The 27,419-nt window shown below is 41.9% G+C and overlaps 1 protein-coding gene across 2 annotated transcripts in view; it reads right to left on the reverse strand.

The window, feature by feature from the left end:
• Positions 1-469: 469 nt before the first annotated feature.
• The window catches only part of RNF145 (ring finger protein 145), a 57,300-nt gene continuing 30,350 nt past the window's right edge, over positions 470-27,419 (reverse strand). For both annotated transcript variants that reach the window (XM_083488367.1, XM_083488368.1), the window contains exons 4-11: positions 22,160-22,251; positions 14,927-15,162; positions 11,222-11,397; positions 9,826-9,966; positions 7,715-7,897; positions 5,377-5,524; positions 4,270-4,626; positions 470-2,151 (exon numbers count right to left, since the gene is read on the reverse strand). In XM_083488367.1, coding sequence (XP_083344493.1) covers positions 1,717-2,151; positions 4,270-4,626; positions 5,377-5,524; positions 7,715-7,897; positions 9,826-9,966; positions 11,222-11,397; positions 14,927-15,162; positions 22,160-22,251 — 1,768 coding nt within the window. In that variant the 3' untranslated portion in view covers positions 470-1,716. The remainder of the gene's footprint in view (positions 2,152-4,269; positions 4,627-5,376; positions 5,525-7,714; positions 7,898-9,825; positions 9,967-11,221; positions 11,398-14,926; positions 15,163-22,159; positions 22,252-27,419) is intronic.

Genomic DNA, 27,419 nt, shown 5'->3' on the forward strand with positions numbered 1-27,419 from the left:
GGCAGCCAGCATCCAAATGTTGACTAAAGCTGCAGCTCCCATACGGTGAATACTCATGTCATGTTTGGTGATGATTATCTCAACAGGTGTCCGTACCTACATAGAACAAACAGACAAACCACTTTCCAAAATATATAGATTTAACATATGTTAGTGTGTGTTATTGTAGTCTTACAACTCCTACAAACATTAGGGTTTTTCCAAGCCTTATATTGCCTACCTGTGTATGGATGATGCCATTAGGCAGATACTCATATAATGAGTTTATTATTAGTATATATGATTAAATTATTAGGATTGCAACCTTAGCTTCAGTTCATACTCTATAGAATAAGGATAATGTACCCTTGCCTCACAGGGTTGTGAGGAATTCTAGAATTGTAGGGTTTGAAAGGATCCCAAGTGTAATCTAGTCTAAAATCCTGCAATGTAAGAAACTTTCCTATGGAAGAACAAGACAATCAAAATGTAAAAATCTTCAAAAGTACTTTATTGAGACATTCAGCTATGTCTGTCAGTCTACATCCAAATTCACTACTAAAAAATAAAGTAATGTCACATTTCACATTAGGAACAACAACTCTCGAGAAAAACAAAAAATTGAGCCAAGCCTAGTGTATAAATAAGTGACTAGTTCCTTTTCATATCAAAATTCACATAAAAAATTGCCAGCTCCCATCCCTCCCACATCCCTAGTTCTACCTGAAAGCCATGATGAATGTAAAAATTTAAATACACACACATTTTTGTCAAAGAAGGGGGAAGGGGAAGAAAAAGGTGCAAATCCTATTAACAGCTTTAGGAGTGGCATTTGCGGCGTTTGATCATACAATTGATGTACTCATTCCCAAAGGTGCAAATATTGCCAGGAGATTAATACTGCTTCAATTCATCTGCAAGAAATTATACACTACACAGAACTCAACAGCACTGAGAGGCTTCAATCAGCACCATAAAACTCCTCCCAGTTCTCTCTTGCACTCACTGCTGGAGGCGAGACAGAAAGTTCACCGGAGCTTTAATGACTTCACACAGCCCATGCTGTCCAGAAAGTTCATGAACAAAAAAGGTTTTCTAAAACATTGAAGTGTTTAAGACTCCATCATAAAAATTCAAGAGTTGCTATAGATTACATGAATGCAAATGCCCTACCCCGACATGCCCAAAGCACCACACTCGACTTACTTGAGTGCTGCCCTGTCCTAACACAATCCTTGATTTGTTTATTGTTACTTCTGAGATCTACAGGAGTTGTGTCACTGTTCTCGACTGAGCTCCGCTCACTGTAGAAAGACAAGGCCAAGGATATGGACTCAAACCTCTATTGCCCTTGAATTTTATTCTCCCTTTTCCATTTAAACAACACTGTCTTTTATTTTAATCTCTCTTCCTCTCTCTCCACTCACACCCCAACATCCTCACATTTGTTCCCCATCTCCCGCTGCCCAACTTTCCCTTCCAACAATACTGAGTTTTGATTTCCAGTTTCTGCCCTTTTGCAACATGGTGGCAGCTTCTAAGGTAGTTTCCAGTGGAACCCACTGGCAGCCCTGTAAACGAAGCAGCTCACAGAAAATCAGCATAGGATATCATAAATACATTTTGGCCAGCATTCTGAGAGTTAAAACTTGTTCGAGACAAATAAAGGGTTTCAGATTCCGTCTGCCAAATCAGGAGCTCCTGGAGTGCTTAATTCTTCCACCAGCGCCCGCCTGTTCAATTCTGGATGCAGCTCCCTAGATCTCGCGTTGCAACTTCTTCCCGTTCTTTAGCCGGCCTTTCGGCGACAGTTTCCCCCTGGCCAGACTCACTGGAAGATGCAGTGTCCAGACTGACAGAGTCATCCTTCACATCGACAGAGTCCTGCAGGGAGCCTGATCCTTTGGCAGCTTGTCCATTGTCAATAGGTTTGCCTCCTGCCCTATCCTGGTGCTCTGCACCGGCGGGCTCAGTGGCTTGTTGCTGAACAGTGTTTTGTTCCGCTCCGGGATTTGGTTGTGGCACGGGCTCCAATCCTAGCCCCGGGGGCTGAGTGGGGTTTTTAAGTTGGCAGTGGCACAGGGGGCAGGTTTCTTGCACATAAAGCCATTTCTTAAGGCAGCCCGCATGAAAGAAATGGCCGCAAGGCGTGATGATAGCAGATTTCATGTCCTGAAAGAAAGAAGGCAGAAGGATCACACAGCGCCCAAGCAAACACGCAGAGTCCTGAAGCTACCCTAAAACTCAGCATGGACTGCTAAAAGGTAAACCACAATGACCCAACTGCCCATGTTCAGTTGTCACCCTTTATTCATACACAGAGGAGACTTGCTTTATATCTATGCATTAGTAACACACGAGAACAGCAAAGCACAAAGCATAATATTTCATTCTAGGCAAGTAGGCTAAATTTTAATTACTAAGGATTTGCAGTGCAAGAACTACATAGACACAGCTGGATGAATGCCACAATTCTGTGCAGAAACAGCATGTCCCATCACCCTTTGGCTAGCATGATAAGTCACTCTCCCAACCTTTGAACAGGAAAGGGAGACAAGCAGAGGCGCCAGCTTCTCCAGACAATTGAGGGGGTCTGATGTGATGTCCTGACATCACACGTGGAGCCCACTGAATATTGAGGGGGCCCAGCCCCCTAAAAAATAAGATGGGGGGCATAGTGCCTTGGCCCCCAGGAGCCAACGCCCTTGGAGACGAGGACAGTGTACTGGGCTTCTGAACTTCTTTGAAAGCCTCCAAAGCGCAGCACAACAAGCTTGGAAAGGGCCTGCTGCTTTGGCGCTCTATTTCCAAGGTAATGAGGGTTCCTCAAAAGTGCAGAATGATTGCTGGAATGCCCCCAACCTCAGCTCCAAGCTTGGTGCTGGAGAAGGTCCCTGACTTCACACTGATTGTTGGGGTGCAGCATGTGGTCAGGGAGAGGGTACCATCCCTGGAAAGAGCAGCAAGTTCCTGGCACAATTTCTGGTTGGCTACCAAGACTAGCCCAAATATGCAGATGCCTGCCTGAAGCATTTTTCACTGGCAGTTCCATTGAACCTGGATCCTTATATATGCAGTACATGTGCTCTACTAGTAAACTGTGGCTTGGATTTGATGCTCCTAAACTGTAGCTAGGAAAGTACAAGAAGCTTTGTATTCCAAGAGCCATCAATACAGCCACTTCATTCAGATCCAACATGCACTCTTAGGAAGAAAAGACAGTTTTTGGGGAGTTTAAAGCACAAATGTGGAAGTGTTGCTTCCAGGTTTTTATTTTAACTTCATTATTAATGCTCACTTAAAAGGCTAGATCTAATTTAGATAATTGGCCTTTTAATTTCTGCCCAACTGGTTCTTCAGGGATGCAGTGAACAGGCCTCAGAGATTAAATTGTTCTTGCAGAGGTTTGGAGAAACTAGTTGAGACTGTGTGCGAAGGAACCCAACAGGCTACCTGCATCTCTGGGTGGCTACAAACACTGGCTGCAAAGCAAGTTGCCATTGCAAGCTTATCAGCATACACATCACACAATTTATTTCGGGCACAATTGTCAAAGTGAGATCCTTTATAAAGCAGTTACATTTGTTTCAAAAGATATGACTTCAAGATGAATTGAAATGCGAAGCTTTTGTTTATTTAAAAAGCTATGTTTGATGCATCTTACAAAATTACAGGCATCATCTGCCTTTGACCACTTTTTTTGTTTCGTTTTTAATTGTGACTGGTGAAGAGACTGGCCCAGCTCAAACACTTAACTGGGCTGGGGCTACAATTTGCACGGGGGAAGTAGTGCATAACAAAATGTGTGATGTGGATATACTACTTGAAGTCTTGGAAATATAATGACCTAATCTACACCATCTATTACTCTTCTGAAGGGAAGAATCATACAAGTCAGGTCATTGTGCAGACAGGCTGGCAAATCATAGAATTATAGAACAGGAAGGGACCCTGAGGGTCATCTAGACCAACCCCCTGCAATGCAGGAATCATAGTGAAGGGGCAGCCTTGCTCCCACTCCTCCATTGCACAGGTGGAAGTGCTAGCCCTGCAGGACAATTGCACTGTAATTTTATGTTGTGAACTGCCCTAAGATCTATGGATGAAGGGCGGAATACAAATTTAAATAGCAACAACAATAGTAACAGTAGTACTACTAGTAGTAATAAATTCCACAGTTCAATTAATTTCTAACCCAATTCAAAGGCATAAACTTCAGCTCTTCCAATAAAATACCATAAGGAGGCAGAACAATATCCACAAAAGTACCATTTCAGGAGAACTACACACCTGATAGCAGATGGCACAGATATCATTGTGTTGTTCCAACTGGTCTTTGGTAGCAGTGGGCAGTGATTTGATCTTATTCACAGCATCCCTGCGGAGAAGAAAACTCTTCCATCCCAATTGAGCACGAAGCCACACATTGTAATAGGAATGAATGAAGATGATCATCGAGCCCATCACAGTCCATTCTCCAAAGATGGTTTCCGACACACCATAGGCAACGACACAGAGAGCCACTAGGAACTCCAGCAGTCGATAGGTGCCATTCACATAGTAAATGACATCATCCATGTTTTCTACCGGCTCTCTCCTGAACTCCTCAACCATAAACAAGACATAAATGAAGAGTGTTCCAAGCACCTGAAGCAAGAAAAAATGACACTGATTTAAAAAGGGGACTGAGTCACAAAGCTAGAACTTCTCAATATTATGTTTGCATGGGTGAAGAATATAGATACCTAATCTAACAATGCACTTGCATAATGATAAATATATAATTGATATATTTAACAAGACAAACTCAAGGCTTAATTTTTTTATTAAAAAAAGTGGAACAATATATTTTAATGATTTATATATTTTAAGTGGAAGTCTGAATTTCAATGTTAAGAGTTTCAACACAAATACATTATGGCATGATCAGGATAGCTTAAGTTACATGTAATATCGCTAGATACATTCCAGCCATTAAGTAGTTTTAAGGCTCACTGATTTCAGCAGGAGAGATTTGAGCACACGGTCAACTCTGCTGTTAAAAATCAATGGAAAGTGCTCTGCTTTAGCTGGGTTGTGTCCAACTGTTTGACAGAGATGGTTTATGTTTAAACTTCCTTAGTAATGGGAGTTTTCTAAATTGGTATATCTGTCATGCAACCCATTACAATCTGTAAATACAAATGCCCTGTACTTGGGCCTGCAACACAGACCAAGCTTGATGGAAAAGACATATTCTTTCAGTCTGTATTCCCAACAACAACCTGGTCAACACCTTGCATTCTGCTTTCCAGCTCTGGTTTTCTAATCCTTTCCCAGCTTGTTCCACACAAGGCCTTGCTGCCAGGTATGAACTAAAAAATAATTAACAGCATACAGGAGGCCATTTTACCTTACCTGGAGGGAGGTGAGAATGCTGCTAGAAATGATGATCAGTAACCAGAAGTCCATGTGGAAAAACTGACAGATCATGTAGGCCATGTAAGCTGGAAAGACCAGCAAGAACAAGCACAGGCTCACAGCGCGAAAATGCTTCCAAAGGCTCCTGTAAAAAGAAACACATTTTTAAAATTAAAAAGGGCCCTGGCTTTAGTCTTCAGTGACTTGCTGAGTAGCATCGTCTCAGTGGGGACCAGCACAATCCCCACAGAAGAAACCCAGTGTTAAGCATCCAGTGGATAGCCAATGAAGCTGAATGTTCGAAAATTCAAGACAAGTAGTAAAAGAAAGCACTTCTTCATGCAATCTGTAGTTAAAATTGTGGAATTCGCTCCGGCAAGAGGCAAGGATGGCCCCCAACATGGGCGGCTTTAAAAGAGGATTAAGGAAATTCATTGGGGAGAAGGCTATCGGTGACTACTAGCCACAATGGCTACGTGCTACCCCCGTAGTCAGAGACAACATGGCTCTGAATACTAAGAACTGCAGGTGGGCAGAGTGTCGCTGCACGCATGTCCAGATGGCAGACTTCATAGGGCATCTGGGTAGCCTCTATGAGAGCAGGATGCTGGACTAGAAGGGCCACTGGCCTGATCCAGCAGGCACATTTTATGTTCTTATGTAACAACCCACTTAACTTTTGAACATGATTGTCTTTTCGTTTCAGCAGATGGGGGGAAAGCACTCAGTTAGCTTTATAAAAGTAGCATTATTTAGTGCCATGTTGCTTCTCTCATTCGTGACCTATTTCAATGGAGGAAGACTGCATGCCCCACCCTCCGAAGGGGTTATCTCTCTGTAACAGTACATAAGCATAAAGTGGACACACAGATATATCGCTGTCTCCTGGGGGGAGGAAAGGAACCCACAACTCCAAGCTACAGAAGTGTCTGTGCAGAGAGGACTTGCATATTCCTGTATCTTTTATTCATGAAAATACCAAGGCGCAACATCTGGATCTTAAAATTTAAGGACACCACCCATAGCCATTTCTAGATCTTCTTTCCCTAGCCTAGTTTGTACCTAGCAGAGCTGAGTTACAGCCTGCTGCCAGCAGAGCCAATTTATAGGAGCCAGCTATGCATTCCGCAGCTCTGATATTCCCTTTTCCCTCAGCTAATAAATTTAGCATTTAACATGCTCCAACAACCTGTGCTGGCCACAAGTAACCTCTAAGCAAAACAAACAGACACAGTGGATATAAATAAGCCTTCTCTTATTTACCACGCTTTCAGGCTACACAGAAGAGAGGAAGACAAAGCTACAGGGAACGGTGGCAAGGTACAAAAAGCCATAGCTTCTAACCAGGACATTTTTTTTTTTAAAAAAACCCTCAAATATTATGCATTAGGTCACAGGTAAGATGCAACACTAAAGCAATTTTAGTCCCAATTTCTTGCTGTTCTAGTAAATCAATTTCAGGTTTCCAACCCTTACACATTTAAGGTTTTCTCTCCCTACTCCTTTGATTTATGGTCCTCAGTTGCTGTGCTCACTTTCTGCTATGTATTCATTCGGTTGCTATTGGTCGACTTGGTTCCATACTCCAAATCCCACCCTTTGCACCTCCTGCCATGCTGCTCCTTTTCAGTGCTAACTCAATAGACTATTCAAAACTTCTACATAAGAACATACACACAAAAAATAAACTTAGGCAGACATTTAGCAGAAGAGCTGTTAATCCTCATGACGCTATTTTAGTACTTTATATCTGCATTAAAATACGGTGACTACTAAGACTGAGAACTACTCCCATACATTATAAATAGCACCAGAGAGAGCAGAGAGGACTGAACAGGGAGGACCTGTATCCCACTTCTTTTCAGCTGCTAAGGATCTAAGCCTTCCTTCCAGACACACACACACAGGGCTGGTTTAAATGAAACAGAGACCAAGATTTCAATGAGCCTTGGGATCAGCTGTTCCCTTCTCCCTTGCATTGTGCAGTGGTTTGCTCCTGTATTCCCAAGTTTGAGGCAAACCTCTGCTTGCTGTTTTGCCCACACTGACAAACTATGGCTTGTTCATGCTCTGCCAACCAGGATCGTAAGCCCCATAGTTGATCAGTTCAAAGGAACTGGCAAGCAGGAGTTTGCCCCAACCAGCAAAGCAATCATCACGCATGAAGGAAGGAAGGAGTAAGTGAGCCTGATGACCCTTGAATGCTCATTCTCATATTTTGAAGCCATAGTTTGGTGCCTAAACTAACAAGCCCATAGTCCAAAATCCCACATATATACTGGATTTACTTGCAAAGCAAGAATCAATAGATACCACTAGAAAATGCATGGCTTACTTGTCTCTTGAAGCTCCCAGAGCTAAGACAATGGGATCTGCTATCTCAAGCATGGACTGCAGGATGGACGCAACCACAATGAAGAGAATAATACTGAGCAGGAAGGCCCGGTGAACAACTTGCAGTTCAATCAAGCCAGTCTGCACAGCCAGAATCAAAAGTGTGACTCCTTCCGTCATCCCTCTTCATCACATAAAAGGAAAAAAACGGGGGAGGGAAAACAAGAATAACATTTGTAGTATTAATGAACTTGGCTCAATTTTAGAATTGTACAACGTAACATAGAACTATGTTGTGGGTTTCTGTTGTCTTTTGCATCTGATCCTTTTTCGAGACATTGGCTGTCAGCTGCAAATCCCCAATACAGTGCACTGGTCTTGGAATTGAAATCTCTGTTCACTTGACAGACTTAGGCAAGTCACCATCCATAAAATGGCTGGTGTGAGGTATGTGTGTGGTGGGCCCATGGGAGAGCCTTCTCTGTGATGGCCCCCAAACTGTAGAACTCCCTATCAGGAGAGGAGTGTCAGGCACCATCTTCTCTACAACTTAAGGCAGTCACTTTTCTTTTGGCCTTTGATAGCTAAACTATTTAGTTGATACGTATAATATTATTCATTTATCTAATTTATGAATCGCTTCCCATAAAACATCCTGAAATGATTTAACACTAAGAACTTCAACAATAAAAATGCATATAAATACAATTGCATGTCTGATAGGGTTACAGAGAATGCTCTTGTATTTCGGGTCAGGGTTGTTTTTAATCTTTCTTGGTGCCTTGTATTTTTCTTCTAGATGTAACTTACCCTGAGACCTTACAGTGAAGGGCAGATGACAAATTTAATCACTAGCAATTAATATAAATTAATAATGATCACATGGGCCCTACATTACAGAGCTGTGAGACTTAATACAACTGCACATATCCTGTAAAATACAATATTGGTACCAGAGAATGTTTTTCGACATCTTGTCTTCACCTGAAATGATCCTGGATCACTTCTGATCTCTTTGATCCTTGGCTCATTTTTGAGTACAATATATATGCTTACGTAACAATGTAAGATTTCAGCATTCTAGAAATTTTGCACCACTAATGTTTATAAATTCCTATTTTTATGCCAAGCCATTGTTGGGAGAAAGGAAGCTATTTTCAGCTGTCTCTCCTTGTAATTTAAACAGGCTTTCAGGATGAAACAAAATTACTTTGGTTGGCACACAGAAGAGAAAGGAAGGAAACTGTGGTATGAAGGGAGGGAGGAGAACACAGGTTATTACGTATCACAAAATGATATCACAATGTGCCTGGTGCTTTTGAGAGCTAAGGAACACCAGATGCAACTCTGAGAAGCCTACAATCTAAAACCGGGGACGTGAGAGCCAAGGGCAACCGACTAGGGCTACTCATCAAGATGGTGAGCAAATGCAAGTGTACATTCATTAAAACATCACAAGGAAACTGCAGGATGAAGTAAGAAGAATTGTTGAAAGCGGGATGGGGAACCTGTGGCCCTCCAGATGTTGCTGGAGTGCAATTTACACCAGCTCTGGCCAATGGTTGTTAGCTGAAGTTGAGGTGCCACAAGTCCTACACCCCTGTGTTAAAACAAAGCTCTGGGGGAGGAGCTTGAAGAGGATTTTTTCCCCTTTCGGGTTGGGGTGTTCTGGCAGGGAGCAAAAAATATAAAAGGCAAAAGTGAGGCAAACTGATAATGCAATAAAAGCTTAGGAGAAATATTACCATCAGATGTGCAAAAGAACTTTTAAAGCTCTCTGCTTTGCTTACGGGGCTCTGGGAAGTGCCTGTGTGAGCTATGGAGGCTCTTGTGAGATCTCCAATGGTCCCCTGCTCTTCTGGCCCAATTCAGCCAAGCATATAAAGCTGTGATCGTGTATGTAAAACTTGAGCAAGTTGCAATCCTCTTAGGGGGAAAGGTACAAGATAGCCTATATTTCAGTGTCAAATCTAATAACAGTAGGACCTGAGCAATATAGTAAGCTATTTTTGTGGCGAGCGGGATTTAGAAAGATTACACTATGCTGTGCTCAGCCTAACTAAACACAGCCTGAGTTGTCAAAGGTTTAAGCATCCTCTGCTGTGCACTTACCTGTTCATAGCTGGGTCATTCATGAATGCTCGGTAGCCTTGCAGGTAAAACTTGCAGAGGGTTAGAACTCCAAGTGCCACGAAGGAGACTGTAAACACCAAACCCAGGAGGGAATAGGGAGTGCTGCAGCATTCTGCAATACTAGGAGGGAGAAAATACAGCTGAATTAGATCTTTGTGCATAGATACACAGAGTGGTCCCTGATGCGGCTAAAACAGACACAAGGAGAACAACAGAGTAAGAAGAGGAGGGGAATGGAGACGGGGTAAGCAGGGGAATATCAATATGAATCAGTCCATTGCCGTATTCTATAAATACTAATGCTGAAGCTACACATCTAGCATAGCAGTGAAATCCTAAAGCGTTTCTACTCAGAATGGGTCTTAAATGTACATACGTATCAGGCAGCAATATTCAACTATTGGAGATATTACTGGAGATGTGTATTACAAGATAGCACCATTGAGGCAGGGGGTCCAGTCTGCTTATATTTTGATAATAAGTCATTCATTGACGGATAGAAATTAATGCTGTTAGTTTGCTCATTGATGTTTCGATCCAAAAGAGTCCAGTTAGATGCAAGGTTATACCAATGCATTTATACACCAATTCCCATTTAGCCAAAATATTAGACACAAGTAACCAATTGTGGTGGGGCACCAACACTGAAGGGTACGTATCCAAGGTTTCCACTAGTAGTTGACAAGGTATTTTCTCTACACAATTTCCAGTGTCAGTCTGCATTAGCCCAAGGATGTCTGCACAATACAAGCCTAATATGATTGTAAAATTAGAAATTAAGTTGCCGCATGAGGGTTTGGGTCCATTCTGATGTGTTACTCTGCAATCCCGTTAAACCGTTTATAGTTATTTCTGGTTATCAATGAAACCCAACTTCTTCTTCCTGGAACATGCAAGACTGCAAAAGGCCCCGAGAGACAAAGGCTACAATGACTCCACAAAGCACAGTGCAATAGATCCTTTCCTTGGGGTAGAGTGCCAACCACTTTTGATCATTTTTGGCTGCTAAACCTGCCGAAGAAGCCTTCTCTTAGATTTCTTCCTGAAAACCATTTACTGGGGGGGTGGGGCAAGGAAGTTTAGCAGAAACAAGAACTCCCAATTTCTGTAATTCTTCCTTTAAAAAATAAGGTGGGAAGGATTGCAGGCATATGCAGGTACGTGCAAACGCTCTGTGGTGCAGGTTTCATTGCTTGTGAGGGGAGCCCTGTCACATGTGTAGAAAATTCTATGATGGTGTATATGCCAACAGGTGCATACAGCTTTTGCACCCTGGTGCCCTCCAAACGTTTTAGAGTATAACGTTCTAGCCAGCCATGCTGCTTTACACAGCACAGATTAGCAACAGCCCGCTACAGATTTTTTTGTTAATTACCTGGTTAGAAAGAGGAAGAGTAGCCTCTCCCTAGAGGCAGGTTGATCCCGTGTGCTGAAGTAGGAGTAAATCTGAAGAGCAAACAGTACCAGCCAGAAGACCATGAAGAGGACAGGGACCACCAGCTGGTTCCACAGGGACATCCCCAGGGCCAGGAGGCCATACACTTCAACCACCTGGACAAGTTAAAAGAAGAGAAGATTTTTAATGATTTCCGTTGCCTCCCCAAAATCTAAATATCAGAAGGAGAAAATGGAGATCACTGGATGTAAACAATGAGTGACGGCACAGTTATTCACATTTACTGTCACAACCAAACAGACACTCTGCCAACTATTTTTGCCACCTTCCTGTTGACAAATCACAGGTGTCAAATCTGAGCCACCACTTTTACCTTTTTAAAAAAGAAGAAGAAAGAAAATCATTTTTCAGTTGCAATCTATGGTTCCTAAACTAGCATGTGGCATTCATTTTGATAATTAAGGCACATATTTGTGTCTTGGCACTTTACTGAGATGATGATGATAAACGGTCTCAGTCCTGTATACCTGAAGGAGCATCTCCACCCCCATTGTTCAGCCTGGACACTGAGATCCAGCGCCAAGGGCCTTCTAGCGGTTCCCTCATTGCGAGAAGTGAGGTTACAGGGAACCAGACAAAAGGCCTTCTCGGTAGTGGCGCCCGCTCTGTGGAACGCCCTCCCATCAGGTGTCAAGGAAATAAACAACTATCCTATAGCTATCCTATTTTTAAAAGACATCTGAAGGCAGCCCTGTTTAGGTAAGTTTTTAATATTTAATGCTGTATTGTTTTTAACATTCGATTGGGAGCTGCCCAGAGTGGCTGGGGAAACTCAACCAGATGGGTGGGGTATAAAAAATCATAATTAATAATAATCATAATAATAATACACTCAGTTCTGCATCGATGGAAGGCTTTGAATATGATCATGCTCTAAGAGTAGGACCAGTAGTGGTTGGGTGTGTGGAACAATATGGGATGGGAAAGCAATTATGGCAAGATCAAAATGCTTTTTGAGATGACTAAGTAAAACGGAGGCAAGAAGCTCTGCACAAAACTTCTGTGCTTGAAGTTCAGCTATGGCAATGTGCACAACAGTCTGCTTGGCTTTTTTGAAAGTTCAGCTGTTGCACTTATTTATGGTTAAGAACTACTTTACAGATAACAATGGAAGTACCAGAATATCAAAATGCAGTTTCTCAATGGCCGTTCTTAAATTTTGTACTCTTTAGCCACTGCTGAGCAGCAAACATGTACTTCGCTGATTCAACTGTTACTTCTGCAATGGAAGTTTTGCCAAGGTGACTATGCTTGCTGAGATTGGTGGGAGTTGGAGTCCCAACAACATAAGGAGGACCCCACACTGGCTACCCCTGATATGGTATTTTCAACTTTCAACAAGGTGTTTCCCTAATGGGGTGGATAGATAAGGATACACTGCCATGAGCCACTGGAAACAACAGAGTTAAGTTCACTAGACAGAATGCCCAGAAACTCTACTCTTCACCCATGTGCTTTCAAGAACTGTAGGGCTCTGGAGATATGGCTGCAAAGCAGTATTTCTCTGTGTGTTTTAAATCCTCCTCCTGCATCTCCCCTGCCTCTTCTGGCATTAAAAAAAACTATTGATAACAATGTCACCTCCAAGTCTCAGAAGGAGACATATGAGCAAAATATTGATTTACACTGAATTAATTCAAGCTGAGAAAAGGCAACCAATCAGATCAGTGAGAGCAACTGGAATACAAAGTAAGCAAAATACAGTTAAGCCAACTCTGGGCAAGATTAAACAAGACGAGTTCTAGCCTGGAATATATATTAGACAGACAGACAGACAGACAGACAGACAGACAAACATTTGCTGGATGAGTTCATTGGATTATTTTTTTACTTGTAAGCATAAAGCCTCAGTTTTTTGTTTTGAGCAATATATATTTTCCCTGTTTCAGAACAAATACAATTCTGATTACAGCATGTTATTTTGTAGAAGTTGTCATGCCCTAACCCTAAATTACACTATATTGGAATCTTAACACAAAGCCAATTCAGAGCTATAATTATGCTCTGATTGCAGGCAGTTTGTCTGAGATGCAATTTGGGGGGAAATTAACTTAGTGACAATTCTGTCCTCTTGTAAACAGCACTCCATTCTCTCTAGCTTACATTACACACAGTTATTCTTAACCACAGGCTTTTATTTATTTATTAGCATCTCTATGATCCAAACAGAAGGTAGTAAGCATCTTCCAGATTGTTTAGATATTCTCAACAAGTAAATGTCAAGATTTGCACAGGGAATTAACAAAACAGTGGTATGAGTACTGTTTGTCAAGGACAAACACCTTTCTGCAAATGTTGAGAGTGTGTGGCGCTGCACTTACCAGGCATTAAGATTTCCTGCACAGGTTGCATTAGAAAGCCAGCTTATTTTTAACGCCTTCAAATGAATAAGAACTAAGGCAATCTAAACTATTTACATACAAGTACTTTTTTTAAAAAAGTTGCATTTTGCATTTGGTTTATATTTTTATTAAAGATTTTATTATCTTTTTCAGTGATCCACCTTGAATAAACTTTCAAATAAGGTATATCCATCAAAGCTATTTGACAGGACTGTTGTGAGGGTTCTCTTTCATTCAGCTTGCCCCCAGTTTCCAGCAGATGTTGTGGGGCCACAGCCAATTACATAATGGGTGCCACAGGCAGAAGTACTGAAGTTCCCTCCACTAACATGTCTGCCAGCAAATGCAATTTTAAATGTAAAATTAAGTGATGCCATCACCCCACCCTTCAGTGCCAGTGGTTCTTGCATTTAATGTTTCATTAATCAATATTAATTATCCTTCAGCTATTTGGCACTGACTGTAGATCACAAAGCAAGACTAAATTGATTTGATTTATTATATTTCAATGCTGCTTTTCATTCAAATGAATCCCAAAGCAGCTTGCAAACAGTAAGATTGTCACCTGGGAGAGCCCTAATTTCCCCTGCCCACTTCCCCTCCTTTCCATCACCGCACAGATGAATGTACACACAGATCAGATAGCAAGTTCTCTGTTAAAGAGAGAACGTACCATCGTGTTAATTAACAAGCTGATGGTTATTTATATACATCTTCAATTCTACAGCTGCATTTGAGATTGCAACAGTGTAATTAGCTATTTCAGTGTTTCATTAACTTCACGGATACATAGTATTTTTGGGTCGAGAGAATTCATTCCTCATGAACACTCATACACAAGCGGAGGCAATGCTTATGAACAGCAAGAATGGTTCATATTGGAACTACTGTCAAAATGTTTCGCATAGCAGAAAGCAATGTAGGTGGCAAGGGCGAAAGGGAGCTGTGGGCAGTAGGGCCTCTATTAATTCATGGGATAAGGCAAAACTGAAATAGATAGCATTTCTCCCATTCAACAATGAAACCCTCCGATGTACAGGGCTAAAAGAGACCTCTGTGTTATCGGTACCTGCATTGCACTTTGCAGTACTCAAAAATAGCCATTTTTAGGATTGGCTCACAATTATATTCTACAAGCAACCCAGGCTTGCATCCAATACCTAAATGCCGGATATAGGTGCGTTTGTTTGTCTGCATATGTATATGCACCTACCATATTACAAAAGTATGCAAGACCTAACGATAAAACCAGTTACTTTATTTCAACATGCATACGTCTTACCTGAACAAGTTCCCTATATGCAGACTTGGCCAGATTGTATGGTACCAGAAGATTGGATGCCAAAAAATAGAGAACTTCCAAGCCGGTGAAAATCATGGCAAATTTGTTGATGATCACAATAGTTTCCAGAGGGACCAGGCAAAGCCGTGCCAGCAGAGGGAGCATGTGAGCAGAGAAGAGCCAGATTTGTTTGGTTTTCATGACACAGGAGCAAAGGGTGCAGACCACAAGCTGACCTGAAAGTGACAGAGAACACTGAATAGCGACATCCTTTCAATTTCAACAAAATCTGTACCTTATGAATGGCTCCCACCTCCCCCAGTAACCTCATTAAGCAGCGCCACAGCCTAGAACGCAGCCTGACGCATCTTATTTTGATTAAATCCATTGTCCTCATGCAACAATGATGGACTAAATTGATAGCAAAGGGAGAAGTTCACACTGGGGACTCTGCAGGGCCGGATTTAGGTTTGATGAGGCCCATAGCTACTGAAGGTAATGGGGCTCTTTATATGTCCAGATGTCCTTTGTCAATAACAAATTGTCCCTGTTTTTTGTGTTGAATATATGCTATATGATGATTTATGGACCTAATAGGTATCTAAAGCCATTTGCACATGTTTCCATGTAACCAGTCCATGCAGAATGTAGGCACCCTATATATAGAAATGAGCAAACCAGTAATATTCTAGGGAGCAGGCTAGCAGGCGGGGTCCATTACTTATAAGATTAGAGTAACTGCACAAACCACACAACACAAAACACTGTTGTTGTATGTAGGTTTTTTTTATCTTATATTTTGGAAATGTACATCCAGTTGTTGTTTTCACTTTGAACTTTTTTGGGGCCCCCAAGAGAATGGGGCCCTAAGCTATAGCTTGTTTAGCTTATACATAAATCCAGCGCTGGGACTATGTGTGACTGCCAAATCTAAATATGGAAAAGCTGCATACGAAACATAGCTCAACTAGTTCAGCTGCTTTTTAACAGAAGGCAAAATTGTGGTTGCTGCATGTTTTGTGAAGATATGGGAGGACTGTGGCAAAAATATAAATATAAAAAAATATAGCCCTAGGCAGTATGCTTAAAGCAAGGGTAGCAAAACTTTGCCAGTCCAAGGCCCACAGTCCCTCATGGGTGAGCTCCCAGGGACCACATGGCAGTGGGGGGGGGGGGTCAGAGACAAGTATGGGTGGACCAACAGATGTGATCCTTACCTTTGTACACTTGGTTATATTCGGTCAGAGGTTTCTACACACACACCACTCCAAGCAAGCAAGCAAGCGGTGCTATCACACTTCAAAAACATGCACCAGGGCACTCAAGGAAATTGTGGAGCACGACCAATGGGAAATGTGGCTTTAAAGGGGTGTGTAGCCTGGACAGGTTCCCAGGGGTCAGCTGGAGTGTCCTGGAGGGCCACATTTGGCTTCGGGGCTGAGGTTGGAAGGGCTGCCTTACATATTACATTTCAGTGATATACAGTGGTACCTCTAGATGCGAACAGGATCTGTTCTGGAGCCCCGTTCGCATCTAGAAGCAAACGTAATCCGTGTCCGCGTGTCTGCGTGTGTCACATTTTGGCGCTTCTGCGCATGCGTGTGATGTCATTTTGAGCGTCTGCGCAAGTGGCGAAACCTGGAAGTAACGCGCTCTATTACTTCCGGGTTGCCGCGGAGCACAACTCGAAAGCACTCATCCCGAAGCACATTCAACCCGAGGTATGACTGTATATTTTTATATTTATACGTTACAGACTGGCTGTGTGTGCTTAACAGTGCAAACTTAAGCACGGTTACTCAGAACCAAGTTGCACCAAGGTCAACGGAGCTTACTCAGAGGTCAGGGTGCCTAGAACCGCAGTCTAAAACTTGTACTGTTTGAAAAAGCTATACAGCTTCCCTGCTGCCTATGTCATTACAACGTATGCACAGATAATAATGAGAGGGAGGGGTGCCATTTAAATGGCTTCCACTGCAGGAATAAAACAAAAAATGTAACATATGAAGCAAGTTTCTCCACACCCAATAACTTAGCTCGGAGTAAGTGTACTTAACACTGAAATGCTGCTCAAAAGAGATTAATATGCCCAAGATGCAGCTTACTCATGACTCGTGAGGGAATACTTAGGAACTCTTGATAAGATAATGAGGCTTTCAACTTTCGTAAATGGAAGGATGCCCTCATGCCTGCAGTTAAGAGTGACTGCTGCACATAACACATAGACTCGGGCTGCAATCCTGTGCCCACATACCCAGGAGTCAACCATATGGAGCTCAAGGAGAATTAATAACACGTAGGCCTTGCATAGGATTGTGCTTTGAAAAGTGGCAGCCAGAAGCCACTTCGTCTTAGGAAGACTGCTTCCCAATCATCCAACACAGCCTAGGAGGATAGCTTTCAAACTATCAGAGGTGTGCACAACCACAAAATTCAGTTCAAACCCACATTCTGCACATCAGAAAACAGCCCCCCCCCCAGTCAGAAGTAGCTTTACACCTTATATGGTAAGCTTTCAAATATGCTTTTAGCAAAAGCTTGACTGTAGCATTTTATTATTATTATTATTATTATTTTTGACAGCGGGATCACCCAGGTGCCACAAAACCCCTTAGGGGTTCTGTCTTTGACTCCTATCACCTCATATAGACCCCATTTCACTTCTGAGGCACCTCACCTTAGTTCTGAATTCATCCAAATCTGATGCAAACCATTTGGATACTGTGTGTGTGTGTGTGTGTGTGTGTGTGTGTGTGTGTGTGTGTGTTCTAAAATGCAGACAGTAATATACAAGGCTACCAGCATGCGCTTGACCAAACTGCGGGAGGCAGTGGAAGACAGGAGTGCCTGGCGTGCTCTGGTCCATGGGGTCACGAAGAATCAGACACGACTAAATGACTAAACAACAACAACAAATATACAAGCTGTTTCACAGAAGTGAAGGTAAAAGTCCCATCTATGGAGGTGCTTATTAAGATGGCTTAAACTTTCCACTGTTTCTAGCTTAGTAATTGTTGTTTTCTATTGTGGCCCAAAACACACACACGGCAACACATTATAGCTGTTACACAATAAGCCTTTTAAAGGCAGAAAATCCTTTTATGTCGAAGCTAGTGTCATCAGCGACACAGCAACACCAAACTTCCTATACTTGTACCTCTTGTGCACATTGACTGGGCGATCCTCCCTTCTGGGAGTGGAAAAGTGTCATACATATAATGTATCTGTTAGAACCAAAGCTACGTCCTCCAATTTCATCCACAAAAATAAGACATTTGCTGATTTCCATACATTAATGAGGACTGGCTGAATATTAAAGCAAAGTCTTGCTTATGGCTGCAGTTAAGTGAGTAGTTCAGAACTTCTGAAGTACCGTACATGTATTTGGTTACTTGAAGTTGCTCCACATTCATTTATAAGAGAATACAGAACATGATTCACACAACACAGATGACAAAACGGAGCTTGAGAGTGAATAATCTAAGAGCAGGTGATCTGAGTAATAGTCTAATTAAAGCAGCATATAAAATGCCCCAAAATTTAGCGCCTTCTCGAATTCTCCTCTTGTTGCTTAACTTCATATTATTTTCTCTTTGCAGTTTTCCAATTATAGGTACAAAAAGTGAAGGCGCATTGGAAAGCAAAGGCAATCTTTAAATTCTACGGAATTGTTGTGGTGCCCCCTAATTGGTTGATGGTATGAACAAGCCTGTATGCCAGCTGTCTTCACCCTCTCAGATACCTTCAGTCTCACCCAACCACCCTGAGACACGGCAGAAAGTTAGACAATCCTGTTTGTCAATTTAACTTTTTAATTTTATTTTGTTAGGCCCATCTCCTTTTACATAATCACTGGTGCAACTGGTACTTTCTTGTTCCAGAGGGAAATGTGGAACACACAGCACGAGCCTGCAGTCAAAATTAATTATACACATCAATATTTAAAGCAACTTCGCAACCTTCCCATATGCTAAGACACACAAGATGGAGAAATTTTAAAATTAGCCCAGCGTTCTTGAGACAGGGCTAGCTTAGTCAATGTGGCTGGAAAGAGGGAGAGAACGAAAACAACTACACCAACAGCAGAATACTTTTGTGCACCGGCCCATTAGTGTGAATGCTGGAAAATGGGATTTTTGAGCAATTAGTTCGTCAGCTATGAAACAGAAGCCATTCATTTTGCTTGTTAAGCCCCTGCACTGAAGTATGATGCTTGGAGACTTAATCATAGCTGAGGGCTAATTTCCACTGCAGTCTGTTTATCATTACACGAATTAGAAAAATGCAGGCGCAATCAGATCAAAGGGCGGCATATATTCTGATCTGAATGTCTCTCACAAGAGGCAAAGGAAATAAGCTGGCACCTCAAGTTTTAGGTTAACTGAAAGTATTCTTACTATGTGGAAGTTTTGTGGGAACAACCAGGGGTGCAGAGACTGATTTGATAGTGAAGGGTGTTCTGCTTTGTGCGCTTAAGCATGCCATTAATGCAGAATGGTGGCCATAACTCAGATTCCTGACCGTATCTCTCCCCACCTAATCTTCCTATTCTCTCAAGGCAGGTTCAAGATGCCTATGCATGTTGCTATTTAAGGAAAAAACAAGCTGAGAGCCATGAGTGCAGGGAGCATGTGTGTATATATGCACAGACAGATAAGGGAAGGAAGTTCCTGCATTGCACAACAGCATAAGAAGGTTAAACTAGAGCAACTTCCTGCTCACCAGGCCCTGACCTTTAGCATCCAACCACTATAATGCAAATGACCTATAACAGGGGTTGCCATTGTGGCACCTGCAGCCACACATGCACCCACAGAGGCATTTACGACTGAAATTAGGGTGGAAAGAAGGATTATGTTGCAATGCAACCAATAGAATAGGTTGTGGTGTGTGTGGTGCCCTTGTTTGCATATGTGCTTAACAGGCCCAAATGTGGTTGGCAACACTTGCCCTATATAGTGCTGACTGTTGAGGTCGAGCTTTTGGTTAGCAGGATCTCCGAGTGGTACAGTGCACAGACTAGGCTGCTGGTAGTATTGTTTACCCGTTACCACTTGCCACTCTGAGATACTTCAGGATGTGAAAACTCTTTTACAGCTTAAATTGAGTCCTGGAAGTGGGCTTAATTAAGACTGGAGGAAGCAGGTTTTTTTCTTCACTTCTAATTTATTCCACCACCGCTCTTAGTTTCTAGAGGAGATCAAATCCCAAACATCATATAGTTGGGGGAGGAAATTAGGGTTAAGGGATGACACATGCTTTATGGCGCAAATCCTCCAGTCTAACTAGAAGGACTATGTTCAGTCCTTGTGAATATGTTTTGCAGAGGGGGGTTGTCTCCCTTTATTTTTTGTATTTCCAAACTTTCACTTCTCTGCACACCTGGGCAATCCTCAAATGTCACTTAACATCAGAAATTTAGGATACCAGTCTTTCCTGGATACCCAATTGAGGACGATTTCAGTCCTACAAGCTTAACTACCAGGACTTTTCACATAAAGCCCCAGGAACAACAATTTTGGGAGAAAGGCTAGGGATTCCCAAGAGGATTCTCAGCTTACCCACAAGAGGTGGTATTGAAGTAATGAATTAACCTGAATGGGTCTACTCTGACTAAAAGTTAGCTGAATACAGTCAATTGTATTTGATAACTGCTTTCCTCCCACCCTCAGTGAGAGGCTCAGTTTGGCTACTGGTGAAATGGAAACTGGGAAATTAAAAAAACCTGAGCCAGCAGAACTGTTGGAAGATTAAAACTAAATAGTTTGAGACTTGAAAATAAATGCCAAGAAAACAGTTTGGATCAGGAGCTTCTTTTCCAGAGTGCTCATGAAAAGAAGATGCTAACTGTAAAATGGAAACTGAATGAAAGCATATTTGTAAGGAAAGAGACAATCCTTTTCAAGATTACAAGTAGTCCCTGGTGGTAGTGGTGGGACTTTTTTTTTTTAATGATCATAGAAATAAGTGGGTGTTGCGAAATTAGCTCAGAAGGGAAAGCAGCCAGCCTAGCCAGAAACAGCAGCTTTTTATTCCTGCGTTAGAACAAACACCTCTAAAGAAAGCTTTCAGGCCTCCCATCTCTTGTTTTCTCAAAAACCACAACACATTCATCAGAGCAAAGAGACTGAAAAAGCTGGGATTTCTTGCTGAAGGCTGCATTACTGGTAGTTTCGGTAAATGAGCTGTTTAAAAAAGTTACTGCCAAAAGACAAGCTGATTTCCTGTCAGACCAGCTGTAACATCACCATAAAGCAGAAGATGAATATCCCTTTGTAGGGCTGGAACATGCTTTGCTTATGAAAGAAGGTCCCAATAAGTCTTCAAAAACTGGTAAAAAGCCACAAGGCCACCATGGACACAAAACGCCCAAAATCAGTCTTGAGTACAATGCTAACCTATTTTAGTCTGTAACTAAAATTAAAAAAAACAACAACAATGGATCAGCATTTATTTCATTCTTCCCTTAAAATTTCAGCTCTCAGTCTATTTTAATGTTGATTGTTTAGTTAGAGTGTCCTCATCTACATCACAAAAAAGTCATCTAAAAAGAGAAGAAAGATTTCAAGGCCCCTGCTGCTCTTCCTTATGGTTCTTGCTCTATAAACCAGTCAAAACATGCCTTCAAATAGAGGACAATCCTCTGATAGGCCTCCGAGCAGAGGACTGTCCTCTGGAAAGACAAAAAAAATAATTAGAATTATTGATATAGTGCAGCGTTTTTATATAGTATAGTAGGTGTGGTGTTTTGTGCTAGTGTCATTATATAGGGGATAACAGTGACACCAGTCTTCATTCCTGTCTCAAAACGGCCCCACAGTTTCTTACCAAGGGCCTGTAATATTTGAAAACAAGCAAACAGAATTCACAGCAACGTGTAGCTGCAATTCCCTGCCCTAAAGCTGGAACCTCCAAATATTACAGGCCCCTTACTGCTTAATCCACATAATCCAGATCACAGGTTGGCACAAATAGAAAACAGGACTGAACGAGCAGACCATTCCAAAGAAGACACAGAACAAGCAGTACCCAGTAACTGAAGAAAAGGAGCCAAAATTACAGCTATGGTCTGTGAAGCTACACAATCACTATTAATTTTGTTTGCTATAAATGGCAAGACACAGGCAGATAAATATGGCTGAAGAGGGTGATTTTGATTATGTGAAATGTGCTTTCATGGTACAAGAAAGAACATGGTGCCCCTTAGGAGATGTCGAATTTGAGTGTACTCACCTATTAAGGCTGTCATAAAACGATTCATGGAAAGAGGTTCTAAGTACATTGGCCCTTCATAGCCAGACTCCAGCTCACTCCTCACATAATCCCTGAGGAACACAATGAAGCATTATTAAGTCAGGTGTAAGAACGGGTGCCATTAACTGTTCATGCAAAAAGACCCTCCATTTCTTTTTCTTTTTTGCCATGCACATTCCAGGAAATCATTTGTTTAGACAAAATCTAGCAAAGATTTGTATGGATGCTCCTGAAGTACCCAAGTCTGTTATACTCCTTTATCATAGTGTATCAGTCTGAGGTCGTATAAGGCATCTTCTGGTATTCCTATCCAAGTCAGACCACTGGGCCCATCAATCTCAGTAGCTGGCCAACAGCAACTCTCCAAGGTTTCAAGACTGGGGATCTTCATTGCCCTACCTGCTAGAGACTTAACCTGGTACCTTTTGCAGATGCTCTACCACTGAGCTATAGACCTTTTTTACATCTGAATAGGGCCAATGTCACATGTGACCAATTGCGCAACTGGCTACTTTGCCACTATTGCGCACCATTGGGAAACAAGTGCTGTTTCCCAATATCACAGAGGGCGTGGTGAGCAAAACTCACTCAGAATTCACAGAAGAAGATTTTGTATACTGGTTGTCCTAGGTGCAAGCCATGAAAATGTCCTGTGTGAAATAGCCCTCAGTGAACCTACAACTCTTCTCATTTTAAACTAAAGCATGTATTGTGTCTTACCGTTCCTAGAAATTTCACCAGCTTTCTTTAAACTGAATACATCCTATTGGGAAGTGGGTTGCAAACATGTGACGTTTCAAACAGATAAGCAGAACAAACAAGCCTCATAAAAATGTACCAATTTCATTTTTTTTTAAAAAAAGAAGTTCCATATATGCATCATGTTCTTTTCCTGTTTTGGGGACAGGAACAAAAAATAATTAAAACCACTGTTGAATCTCTTCAAGGAGAGAAGCTTTCAATGGTTTACAAACACTTCTGTAATCCAATCTAAATACTAAATAATGAAAGAATTGGGGCTACAAACAAGTCACAAAAAGGCTTATATGGCCAAACTTAAGGCTGTATACAACTTAAGCCATACATTGATTAATTAAAGAGGCAGCCAGGTTGTATTTATTACGTGCTCTCATTGGCAATGCTATTTTCTGAGTTAACTTTCAACAAGTAATCATTCTCCCAAAGCGATTGATAGTGAGAGAGACAGAAGTCTATTCTAAAATATATATAGTAAGTAAAAGGTCACATGCTAAACTTGCAAAACCCAAGTTCAAATCCCAGCTGAGATCACTGACTATTAGATGGTCTTGGGCTACTCAGTCTCAGTTTTCCCTCTCTCAAAGAAGTTTAAAAAATATCCAAGATCACAGGTTTTCCTGAGGACGTAAACACTCTGCAAAGCTGCTACTTGATGCTACAAAATGTTTACTGAGAATAATGATATGTGGGACATACTTTTGGGTAATAATATTTAAGAGTGCAGATTTTTGTATAAAATTGATGTCTATGCCTTGGACTTACCAATGGGCTTCTATAACTGAAACCACAATCCACAGAATTTGGTTGCAAGGATGAATGAGACTGAAAGGCATACCAGAACCATGAAGAAACATAGATAAAGCCTATTAGTATATTGCATCTGATCTTTTTAGACTCCCCAATAGCAAAAATTGAATTATTATTTCATCCAGAGCTACCAATGGAAAAGAGTAATACTGAAACTCTCTCAATTCTTGCCCCTATCCTTCAGATCCTTTCTGCTAAACAGCTGCAATTCTACCAAATCTGCAATCTGAAGAGGTACCAAGCTACATGTTGTTCCATGTTTCTTTTTGCTGATAGATTCCCCCCAGCCCTCCCTGTGAAGGGAAGCCTCTAAAGGAGGCTGGAATCTTAAGCAGCAGAGCAGGCAAAAGATGCTGGTTAACCCTTGCCAAACCAGTCACCACCCCTCAAGCTGCTTTTTCACAAATGAGCAAAAATACAGGGGTCCTGGCATTCCCCCCTCCTGTAGGTAGAAATCAGGTTTAGGAAGTTATTTTGAAAGGGCAAAACAGATGATAGGGAAAGTATTAAGGCAGTGATTGTGTGTGTGTGTGTGAGAGAGAGAGAGAGAGAGAGAGAGGGGGGGGGACACAAACTGGTCTCCAAGGAGTGTGGCCTCCAGGGGGCACAGATGTTCTTGCAGAGGCCTCCCTGACGTCCACAGGATCTCCTCCCCTGCTGCAATTAGCCATGAAAGAAGTATTCTACTGTAGTCAATAAAATAAAATAGGTTGCAGTATGTGCTTGGCTGCCCTGTGTGTATGTAGTGCACACAACAGGTTCTCCAGTTTGCAGTTGTGTCTATGGGCCCAAAAAGGTTGGTAACCCCTGGATCAAAAATTCCCAAAAGTTATTTTCCTTGGGAGAACAGCAGTCATGAAAACAAGACTGACGTGATGACATACCGTATTTTTTGCACCATAACACTCACTTTTTTCCTCCTAGAAAGTAAGGGGAAATGTCTGTGCGTGTTATGGAGGGAATGCCTATGGGTGGCGGGGGGATCTGCTGCAGTTGTGAGCAGAGGATCCATGGTTCCCCTTCCTTCCCTCCTCCGTGGCTCACTTTGAAACAGCAAAGTGGGAGAAGAGCTGCTGAGTGGGGAGGAGAGAGGGACAGAGAGCCTGCTTCTTTAAAGGAGCAAAGCGGGAGAGGAGAGGAGCCTTCTCCCCTTATACCCCTCGTCTGCATTATTAGAAGCATCCTTCTCCACACACCCCACGTGTGCTCCTTCTCCCCTTAAACCCCTCTTCTGCATTATTAGCAGCATCCTTCTCCACCCACCCCACGCGTGTTCCTTGTCCCTTGAGTGCTTTTCCTTCCCTCCCCACTTAAAATGTGGTTACAAAGCACGGATCCACATGGAACCTCAGGAGTTTTGCACTGGGTCACCCCAAATTCACCATCAGATCACATAGCATGTCCATGGCTACATCTTGCACCAAAAAAATCACGCACCCACTGTTGCCTGGGGCCGCAGTGGTGCAAAAACGTGGTTACAAAGCATGGACCCACATGGATCCTCAGGATTTTTGCATTGGGCTACTCCAAACTCACTGTCAGATCACATGTCTGTGGCCACAGCATGAACCACAAAAATCATACATCCACTGTTTTGTTTAGAATATTTTTTTTCTTGTTTTCCTCCTCTAAAAACTACGTGCGTGTTATGGTCGAATGCGTGTTATAGAGCGAAAAATACGGTAATATTTGTAGCTTGGGCCCAATTTTTAGAGCCGAATGTGAAATTTACAAGGCAAGTATGCAAAAAGAGAGCAAAATAACTGGTAATGGAAATTGAGGGAATAACTATGAGTACTAAGTAAAAGAAACTCTGTCTCTATTTAGGAGAGGCATATTAATTTAGGAATTTTTATGTGGGCCTCTCTCTGATTCATTTATCCTTCATAGCCTTGTGCCTTAAGATATTCTTGGACTTAAGGCAGCGCTAATCATAAACAGGGGGAAAAAGCCCACTCAAGCTGCAACGTTAGCTGGATAACAAATTCTTCTCTTTAACTCATTACAAACTATTTGCCTTCAGAGTTATGAAACTAACAAAATGAGTAATTCTCTTGTTATAAACATTTTAAAAATCTGCCGTGAAGTAGCAAGCCTGACACAGGTACGTGGAAGAGCTGTTTGAAGTGCTACAAGTAGGTGCAGGTTATGCTACAAGTAGGTGAAGTGGCTCTCTTTCGTCTACAACAGGCAATTAAAATGCATGAGAATAAGCAAGGAATCTAAAGGACCGCTACTGCTAGTACGTTACGACCTTCTCCCTCCATCTTTGCTGCACACATTCTCCCTTTTTCTTGTCCAGCCAGGAGTATGTAATCTGTCACTCCGGAAAAAGTGCCCCCATGTTTCTTAAAAATCAAATTAAAAAAAAAACACCTTAATTTTAAAATGTGTATACAGTGGTACCTCTGGATACACACACCTCCGGTTGTGTATCCTTCAGGATGCGAACGTGGCATTTTTCCAGGATGCAAACGCGGCATTTTTCCAGGTTTCACATGCACAGAAGCGCTGTGCCATGCGCATGAGCAGAAGCGGTCCCTCCGGTTGTGGAAACCTCAGGATCCGACCAGAGCTCTGGAAGGGAACCTGTTTGCAACCGGAGGTACCACTGTATCCCACCCTTTGTATTGTTACTCCACAGGTGGCTAACAGTAAGTAAGTAAGTAAGTAAGTAAGTAAGTAAAGGCTCTCTCAGGAATGGTTCTCAAGATGGATCCTTGCACACACACTGAACTAATCTTGTTTAAAAACAAAAGACACATTTTAACAAGCATTTCTGAACCTACATGCATGCATTCTTGGGCATACAAGAGACGTATTTGCAAGCTAGCAAGGATGAATTAATTATAGGCAACTGTGGTTTCTTTGGCCACATCAGATAATTCAACAGACACTTTTGTTGCCGGTCTTCTCTGTTAAGGGCAAGCATCTAGACAACTCCTTTCTAGCTTTCATATTATTACTGTCATATTGGATTTGTATGTGCCACTTATCTGTAAAATTTCAATAGCACTCATTGCATTTTTCGGCATTTACCCATCTCTTTGAAAGTGTGGGAAAAGGAACTGGAATGAAAGTGTGAACCTGACAGCCAAGGACTGAGAATCTTGCGCAGTCAGTGGGACTGCTGAAGCCTGAGATCTTGAAATGGCTGCATGGAGAAGAAAGTTTGGTAGCCTCTACCGTACTATTTCCCCAAATTGTGGGTGTCCAATGCAACTTCTATCACTCCAGAACAAGAGTTTGCTCAGAGAAAACTCATGACGTCATTTCATGAGTCAGGATAAACCTGGATTCCTATTCCTCCTATCACTTGATTATATTCTACTGTATCTCAACAGCCACTGTACCAGTAATATATGCAAAGGGCTTTAAAAACTCTTAAAAGCACTATATAAGATGCTATGTGTTAAGAAAAGAAATACTTTGCCCTGAAGCTACATTGTAATTATGAGCCAAGCTTTCAAAGGAATCCTCTAAGGATGTTTTCAATATAGTAGCAACTAAAATGCCATAATAATTAGCTAAGCAATAGCCCTGTTTATTAAACTGCTATTAAGGAGCACAGGAATAAATACAGAGATAAATCTGTAGAGCTTGCTTCATTAGTATTTGTTTTATTCTGCTGCGGCAAACAGGTTGCTGAATAACCTCATAGGGGGATACACTG

The sequence above is a fragment of the Podarcis liolepis genome (assembly GCF_965112155.1).
Source record: "Podarcis liolepis genome assembly, chromosome: 2".
Lineage (NCBI taxonomy): Eukaryota > Metazoa > Chordata > Lepidosauria > Squamata > Lacertidae > Podarcis > Podarcis liolepis.